This window comes from Montipora foliosa, chromosome 5 (assembly GCF_036669935.1).
Source record: "Montipora foliosa isolate CH-2021 chromosome 5, ASM3666993v2, whole genome shotgun sequence".
NCBI classification, from domain to species: Eukaryota; Metazoa; Cnidaria; class Anthozoa; order Scleractinia; family Acroporidae; genus Montipora; species Montipora foliosa.
The window spans coordinates 43,752,425-43,761,756 of record NC_090873.1 but is presented as its reverse complement, the minus strand read 5'-3'; the positions used below and the strand labels follow the sequence as shown (position 1 = coordinate 43,761,756).

The window sequence follows — 9,332 nt, the reverse complement described above, 5'->3', positions numbered from 1 at the left end:
CAATCGCCACTGAACATTATGTAGAACTGACGATTGGGAAGATCGGGACGATCATATGGAAACCAGGCTTTTACTATTTTGCGAAATGAGGCTTGTGCGAGCGTAAATCGCCTCAAACAGGCCAAAAATAGTTCGCTTCGCAAAATGGTAATTTTAGTCACATCGCTATTTTGGGAAATGAGGCGTGTGCGAGCGTACATCCCCTCAAATAGGCCAAAAACAGTTCGTTTCGCAAAATAGTCATTTTGGTCTCAATAATGACTATTTTGCGAAACGGATTGAAATTTTGCCGCAGTGATGGATTGATTGCAGCTATGGGACTCGGTGCTATTTCTGACAAATTAATTAAAGCGTATTGCGCATTTTCAATTTCATTTCGTTTTCATTTTGTTTCGTTTCGCAAATTAGTGTAAGCTGCGCCTTTATTTAAGTTTCAAGGTTATTTGGCCGAGCACGAGTGCTCTACTAATTGAGTATCTAGTATTTATAAGTCAATGAATCAATGAAAGTTAGTGCAGTTACCTTAACCCATAAAATGAAAGCTATAATTTCAGAGAGTGCGTTGAGGCGTATTGCGCATTTTCAATTTCATTTCGTTTCATTTTGTTTCGTTTCGCAAATTAGTGTAAGCCGCGCCTTTATTTAAGTTTCAAGGTTATTTGACCGAGCACGAGTGCTCCACTAATTGAGTATCAAGTATTTATGAGTCAATGAATCAGTGAAAGTTAGTGCAGTTACCCTAACCCATACAATGAAAGCTAAAATTTCAGAGAGTGCTTAGGCCTAATCACTGAAACGAGGGCTAAGGCTTAATCAACAAATTATTGCTATATTGACTGTGAGTCTCATTGACTCATGACTCATTGACTCATTGACCATTCGACTCATAAATCATGGGACCTCCTACTAATTAGGGAGACTACAAATCAACTGAAATCAGAACAAAATGTCCAACCGAACTGACGAGTTTTGAGGCTCCAATTCAAGTAGTAAAAGAACAGAGTCCAGACTTGAGGGAATACTTTTCACGATATGAGTGTGTAGACAGCAGGCTGATCGATCCCTATAGAATCAGAAAATGCTTGCTGCCTTTTGACCTTGAGGTCTTCTTGCAATCGTGGCACCGGAAGTCATGCTTGCGGTGACGAAGTCGAAGTCTCTCTCCGCTCGTTGATTCATCACTTCCGCAGAAACCTGGAAAGCTTGTCCATCGAACTCCACTGATATGGTTCAAAGGTTTGTTGCTGAGGTTTCAGAGTTTTAGCAGTATTTTGTTGAAAGTAAGGAAAATGCAAGGTATTCGCCAAAATTGCGTAACTGTATTTTTTCTGGAAAAGTTATTTCGAAATATTATCGCTGTGTAGTGGGACACGAAATCTCGTGACTCTGACTTCGTCATCGATGAACGAATGACAATGGCAGGCGCAATGGCCTGACGACAACCAACCAATCAGAAGCCAGCATACCATATGAGGGATCATCTACAACTGGGCTAAAAAACATCTAGCACTCCTGTATGCTTTTCTACTTTCTTGTGTCGGATTCTGCCGGTTGTCCCATTCATGTTCTCTTGGCTTCGACGTAAACACTGAGGGACTTATGTGACTTACATATTATGTTTTGTATATGTCGATGTTGTGGCAATTTCGCGACGAAAATGGGCGCTTCATTGTTGTTTCTTCGTTTGATCATGCTGTTATTCGTCGTGTCCGCGTTATTCGTAGCCCAGGTAAGCTTTCTTGTTCTAAAAACGGTACAAGTAGAAATCTTTAAGCTTAAAGCAGGTTCATGCCGGTTAAGGGATCACTGCATTTGATAAAATATCGTGTTCGAGGCATGTGGTTTTTAAAGGACCGCGCCGGCCAGAAATGTTCATAACCTTACATCACCATATGGTCGGGTACCAAAGGTTGTTTGCAAGGCGTACATTGCCTCATTGCTGCCAAAAGCGTGCCGTTGTCAAACCTTGTGTGCATTGCATAAGGCCGGTAGAACGGCATGCTTGCTTTAGGACAGCTCAATCTGTACTAACATCAGGCAATCAAAATAATAAGGACTCAAGTTAAGACCTGCATGAGGTAAATAGCGTAACATCTACCGAATTGCTTCTTTAAGGCCTGTGGCACTTTTTGTAATGTGTGTCTCCTTGCCTTGTTGACTTTGGGAAAAGGGGATCCTCGGTTTGGTTTCAAGTGGAAGAAAGTGGATCAACTCCAAGGTATAATTATGTGGGAAAGGATTGAGGCAAAAATTAGTGACATACATACAAGAAGGTGGGTAAATTTTATTGGAAGGTCTGACTTAAACAGATGCAAGTATTTGCATTAAGAGAACAATATTTTTATTTGGGAACAATTTTTGCAACTCTGAATGCAGTTCCAGTGTGGACTTAATACCTGATCTAATGAAATTGGAAGTTGTGCAGGGTGTTGTGGTATGTAAATTGAAAGTGTGTATTGACAACTGTGGTACATGTAGTTGCTTTGTTACAACTGTTTTTTTTTTGTTGTTGTTTCTTCACTTCAATGTACACTCTACTTTTGAGAAATTTGAAGAATCTGCACACTCCTGGAAATAGTTGGCCTGTGTCAAATAAACTTACACACAGCTATAAAAACTGAATTTATGCTAATTGGCTCAAGACGTATGAAGGTTAACTTAATACTCTTTTGAGACCCCCTCATCTTACTCTAGGCAAGGCTACTTACTGTGGCAAGGTTTCCTATTTTTACTTATGCATCCTAAATAGTGATAATAATGATTAGTATTTAGGCTGCACACTGTAGGTAAAAATAATAATTAGTATTATGCACACAGTGTCTGAGGTGTTATTTGCATTTCAGGTCAAAAGCGATGAGTATGCAAAATATCACAAAAAGGGATATTGTGTCTGGTATGGCCAATGCACAAATGAAACTAAACCCAAAAACTGCTTTTACAATGGACCAGCAAAGGAGCTTAAGGATCCAGAAGGTGTAAAATTATTGAACAGCATCTGCCCTGAACTACGTGGTCAACATACTTGCTGTGACACTAAACAGCTAAAAAGTCTGGTCTCAAGCTTACAAACATTGAGACAACTTACATCTCGTTGCCCAGCTTGCTGGAACAACATGAGGAGGCTTTATTGTGAGTCGACGTGTGACAGGGATCAGTCTGTATTTTTGGACCCAACTTCTCTTAGTAGTAACCCTAACACTACAATTTTGAGTATTAGTTACTTTGTATCGGAGAAATTCAAGCAAGGATTGTACGACTCCTGCAAAGAAGTCACCTTCCCTGGGGACAATGAAAAGGTGATGAAACTGCTTTGTGGACCATCAGCAGAAACATGTTCTCCGCAAAAGCTGCTTGATTACATGGGAGATACCTTAAATGGGTATGCTCCATTCACTATTAAATTTCCACCAAAACTTACAACTAACCTTCACTGGATGAACAAGAAAATCCTTAAATGCAATGAATCATTTTTTGATCTTCAAAATAACAGGACAGCCAACCCATGCAGTTGTCAAGATTGCACACCTTCATGCCCTGTGCATCCTCCACCCCCACCCAAACCAAAGCCACTAAAAATTATGGGACTTGATGCTCTCTCATTTGGTCTTCTATTGGCATATTTATTATTTTTAATAATATTCATACCTAGCAGTATCATTTACTCATTTGGGAAGAATAAAAAATGTCACTCAGTTGTGGAGAATACCCAGTCAATTGAATCGTCTTATCATGCTCCATACCCTACCCCTGTCCAAGTAGACTCACGCCCTGGAGTGTGTGCACGTTTGGGAAGCAAGATGGAGTCCTCCTTGTGTTACTGGTTTACACGTTGGGGAATTTGGTGTAGCAGTCATCCGTTTGTAGTGATGGTTACCTGTTTAGTCATGGTTGGTGCTCTTGCGTGCGGTGTTATGTTCTTTACCGTGACTACAGACCCAGTGGAATTATGGTCATCGCCTAACAGTGAGGCGCGTGATGAGAAGGACATTTATGATTCCAAGTTCAATCCATTCTTTCGCACGGAGCAGCTTATCATTCGTCCAAAACATCCAATTCCCACAGGTTACCACCGTTTTGGTGACGGAAAATGGATTCCATTTGGACCTATCTTTCATCTGGATTTATTAAATCAGGTAAGGTTGTTTGAACTTAGTGATGACTTTTGTTTGAAGTATTCGCAAATCATTTTATGCAGTTAGACTTTGCTGTGTATTATTATTCGTGAAGGCCAGTTTCCTTGTTGTGTGCTGTTGTCATGTTTTGGGGTCAGCACTCAACGAGTGATTCAAAGCCGCACCACATTCAAACATAATACTGCTTGTGTCTGATTTGATCTTACTCGCAAATGTTATAAACATTCTCTGTTTTCTGTGATGAAGTGAGACAAACATAACTGGCTCTCATGAAAATGAAAGTACATGTAGATCTAGAGAGGTTGGGGACATGCTTAGGTCCTGTTATAGAATTTTAAAGTGTATTAACGTAGTACGAAAGCTAAGACAGGCTCTAAGCTTTCATTGTACCAAAACTAGGATGGGGTCATAGTTTTCGTAGTACGAAAACTAAGAGCCTTTGTTGATAGTGGAAACTACGGGAAAGAAACCGAGGAAAACTTACTTCTAGTCGGAGATTTGAGCGCTGGATGTTGTCTCCCTACAAGGTTTAACTTGACAACGTCATGATTCATTCTTTCTTGTCACTTTGAGTGTTGTGTAACAGAAAAAAAAGTGACATTCGCTGATGTTTACTTATTGGCTTGGAAAATCTAATATAGTAAATGTAGGGTCTTTTGGTTGTAACCACTAAAAATGTGATACCCTGGGGTAAATTAGGCAGCACAAAATATTTGTTATACAATTTCCAGTCTCAAAACAAGTCCAGCGCATATCATTTTGGAGTTTTTGGGTATGCATTCACAATTTAGCCGTAAGTCACGTCCGACAATGAACGAATGCCGTAGCTAGAGTATGGTATGTCTGATGGGGGGCTGAAATAGTTTTACATGTAGGACATAGGTGATTTTCTGTTACCGGTAGTTTCTCTGCATTTGCCTTGCTCGCATGTACAAGCTTATTTCTCAGCTTAATTACATGACGACAGAAACCCATAAGGACAGATTCCAAATATTCAGTGCTAAGTACCATATTTGGAAACCCCTCGCTCCAATTAAGTTCGCGCGAGAACATTGGTGGAATTGCGTCACGGTGTTCTTGCGAACTGATTGGTTGAATGTTTCTCTCTTGTTGTTCCAAATATGGTACTTATCAAATTGAATATTCAGAAGCTGTTTTCCCAGCACACAAGGGGCCGTTACATGTTTCAACCCCTTATGGGTTTCTGACGACGAGGATATGAGAAATTGGCTATCAGGGGGTAGGGGTAAATTACTGAGTCACTGCCCTGCCCACTTCAGTTAAACATTTTGATGAAATTCCTTAAGGGCCCACAGACGGATTTTTCGCACGTTGCTAAGGAAGTGAAATGTTGCTTCCGGTAACTGACGTCATCATACCATGAGCTGACAAGAAAACCCACTCAAAAGCAAAAGTCACCGCACAAACTGTTGTTTCCATCGAAGATTTTTCCTCGCCCTTCCTCGCGCTTGTTCTCAGATCAACTGCGCATGCGTAAACGAACTGACTTCCGGTTTGAGAAAAAAGCTAAATTTCCGGGGGTTTTAAATTGAATTAAATTTTTTTTACATGGCACGTTTCATCCCCAAATACAGAATATAGCTAAGCATTGATTTTTTAAAATCATCTTTTTTGAAAAAGTTATGGGTATTTCAGTATCGTTTATGTCTTTAAAAAGAACATTTTTCAAAATAAAAAGAAAACCATGCTTGGCTGGATGCAAAAACGAATACAAATTATCAAACCATCGATTAAATACCCAAATTGCGTAGCACGGAGACAAATTTAGAGTTTTCTTTTATTGGTCACGTGACCATGGGCGTGGAATGATAACGTCATATTTAGGGTCATTGGCTTACAAAAGTTGGAAACTGACCAAAATGATGCCAAATTCTCTCAAATTACTTAACCATTACATCCTTAGCAACGCACCCCAAAAAATACGTCAGTGGGCCCTTAACCTCACGGTGTGAACAGTAGCCAGCGTTCGCTGTCAAGGTGTACTGGAACAACCACAACAATGGAAGATCATGAGTCCCGGGGAAGAGATTTCAAGGCAACCATGGACTCGCTGTTACTTCGATTGCAAGAAAGGTTTCCTGTCCTGAAAAGCAGTGTCGAACACAACACCTACCAAGAATTTGAAAGTGGGCAGGGCAGTGACTCTAATTCAGGCGCATTCCACAGATCGGTGATTTCCCATAGTAGAGCATTTGTGGTCAATGTTGGTGTGACTTCCGGCTAAAACAGAATGAATGCACGAATAAAAACCAGGTTTCAAGAAATGCTGACCACTGCTGTTGACCCCTTCAGTGACCACGCAGTTGACCCCCTATACAATTTACAGGGAATAATAATTATTAATGTTATATCTGTGAATAGAATTAAAATCATGTTTGGGTTGAAATAAGTTAGAAAACACCATAATTTGGATGCCAAAAGCTGCAAAAATAGAAACGAACGAAAATTTGCGTATCAATGTCTAGTTTCCAGTTTAATTTGTAACAAGATTATTAAAGTTGTTACAGTTTCTGTTATGACAAGTCTTTTTTCTGTTTATACTGATATTAAGGAGGCTTCCTACAATAAATTTAGCCTATACCATTAGACTTTAGACGGCCACAGTTCTTATATACAAGCACCTACAGCTTTGAAACTTTAACCACGTACTAGAGAAAGTTTGAAGTTTGTAAAAATGTACTTGATATGGCGTTCTAGGTTACCATGGCAACGAAACAATCAAACAGTGACGTCATGGTTTTTGATTAGCAGCAATTTTACGCTTTATTCAATCTAAACTTTTGAAATGATACACAGGGTACTAATCCTGAGGTGTTTGTCTAACATTTGACGAAGTTTGAAGAAAATCGTAAAAGACGATTTTAAGTTATTCGAGAGAGAAGTTTTTACGCTTAAAATACTCAATTTGTCGTTACTCTTACCTAAAAAAACTAACTTAAAATCGGCTTTACGATTTTCCTAAAACTTCGTGAAACGTTAGACAAACACCTCAGGATTAGTACCCTGCACATCATTTCAAAGTTTAGATCGAATAAAGCGTAAAATTGCTGCTAATCAAAAACCATGACGTCACTGTTTCGTTGCCATGGCAACCTAGAATGGCATATCAACTACATTTTTACAAACTTCAAACTTTCTCTAGTACGTGGTTAAAGTTTCAAAGCTGTAGGTGCTTGCATATAAGAACTGTGGCCGTCTAAAGTCTAATGGTATAGGCTAATTTTATTGTAGGAAGCCTCCTTAAATTACGTGTCAAAGTACCAGAATAGCGTGATTTACCCCTACCCCCTGATAGTCGATATCTCATATCCTAATTGTAACAATTAAGCTGAGAAATAAGCTTGTACATGTGAGTGAGGCAAATTCGGAGAAACTAACAGAAAATCACCTATGTCCTACAGGTAAAACTATTTCAGTCCCCCATCAGACAAATCGTACTCTAGCTATGGCATTTGTGCATTGTCGCGCGTAACTTACATGTATGTCTAAATAATATTGTGAATGCACACCCAAAAGCTCTACAATGATCGAAATTACCCTGGGGGTATCACATTTTTAGTGGCTACATGTACATGTACAACCAAGGGGTTGACATACTGAGTTTCTCGTCATTGGAAAGACCCTATCTTATTACATTAGATTTTCCGTGCCAATAAGTAAACATCGGCGAAAGTCAGCGGTTTTTTTTTCCTGTCACACAACAAGAAAGAATCTATCATGGTGTCATCAAGTTAAACCTTGTAGGGGGACAACCTCCTGCGCTCAAATCTCTGACTAGCGGTAAGTTTTCCCGGGTTTCTTTCCCGTAATTACCACTATTAGCAAAGGGTCTTAGTTTTCGTACTCTGCTGCAAGAGGTTTTTCTCCGGGTACTCTGGTCTTCCCCAACGTTTGATTTGATTTGAGTTAGTTTGAGTTGATATCAATGTGTATGTAGAGTCCCTAGTGCTAGATGGCTTGACCATTAAATAATGTTCATTAAATTCATTATGTGCATGTATTTCTTTTTAGGCTCTTGACCTTCAGAATGAGATCACAAACATGAGGGTACCATTTGATTCTGGTAACATCACACTGGAAGACATCTGTTTCCAACCTCTTGCACCACAAAAACGTGAATGTACCATTCAGAGCATCTTTCAGTATTTTCAGAACAATAACACAAGACTGAACAAGTGTCTCACCAGCATGGGATACATCTGCAATAATAAGACGTTGTCCATCGACTTCAAGGCTTATGATTTCCATGATCATGTTATTCATTGCACAAGGTAGAGAACTATTGATTTCTTGGTTTGGTTTCGGTCAGTTGTGAGTGGAACAGGGCAGGTTGTGAATTTTCATGTATAAAATTAATCTGGATTTGCATTCTTGGGATTTCAAATCCAGTAAATAGTTTTTTTGAAAAGAGTCACCAGATTAAAAAATCTGGATTTAGATTTTTGAAAGGAACGCAAATTTTGCTTTAAGATTGCGAATCAGTTTTTGGATTCACCCAAACAAAAACACACTCTAAAGTTGTCAGTTTAGCTGTTACAACAGCTCTCTGATTGGTAAAAGTACAGCTGAAACAGTGCACCCTTAACATAAGGGAGATGGAACAAAATAATGTACCAATACATTCAAATTGAAGGCTCTTGAGAGTTGAGAGGAATGTGAACAACTGCTTGCTTAATGTAAGGTCATGTGAATGTGATTGTTTCTGGATGCATGAAGTGATGCCATAGATCTCGTTGATAATGGCAGCCAAATAAAATATTCTTTAGTTTTAATGCTATTAATAGGCATTTCTACCCTCGCTATGATGAGCAAATTTCAAAACAATAATTATATTTTGTTTCAAAGTGAAGGCATTAGGTCTAATTAGAATGTGAAGGTGGTCGCCATTTATGGTAGTGGTCTATTGAGTGCTTTAAACTTGACATGCAACCTTGCAAGTGCAGTAAAAATACATTTATGCAAAAACATACCAAGTGACTATTTCCAGCCGAAATTTTGCAAGTTTTCTGGAAATGAACTCAAGAACATTACCTGGTTTACAAGGTAACAAATGTGACCCGATTTGCGAAAAGGGGGCTTAAGGTGACTCAAGAAAACGGCGTTTTAACGCGTTTAAACGACAGCATTTAAACGCGTGGAAACGTTTTCTTATGGCGTTTAAACGTGCTTTAAACGCGT

At 39.2% G+C, this 9,332-nt stretch overlaps 1 protein-coding gene across 2 annotated transcripts in view; it reads left to right on the top strand.

The window, feature by feature from the left end:
* The first annotated feature begins 857 nt into the window (after positions 1-857).
* The window catches only part of LOC138004300 (NPC intracellular cholesterol transporter 1-like), a 38,337-nt gene continuing 29,862 nt past the window's right edge, over positions 858-9,332 (top strand). The window contains exons 1-3 of one of the 2 annotated variants that reach the window (XM_068850774.1): positions 858-1,729; positions 2,844-4,133; positions 8,166-8,425. In XM_068850774.1, coding sequence (XP_068706875.1) covers positions 1,616-1,729; positions 2,844-4,133; positions 8,166-8,425 — 1,664 coding nt within the window. In that variant the 5' untranslated portion in view covers positions 858-1,615. The remainder of the gene's footprint in view (positions 1,730-2,843; positions 4,134-8,165; positions 8,426-9,332) is intronic. The other variant, XM_068850775.1, reaches the window with a different exon arrangement.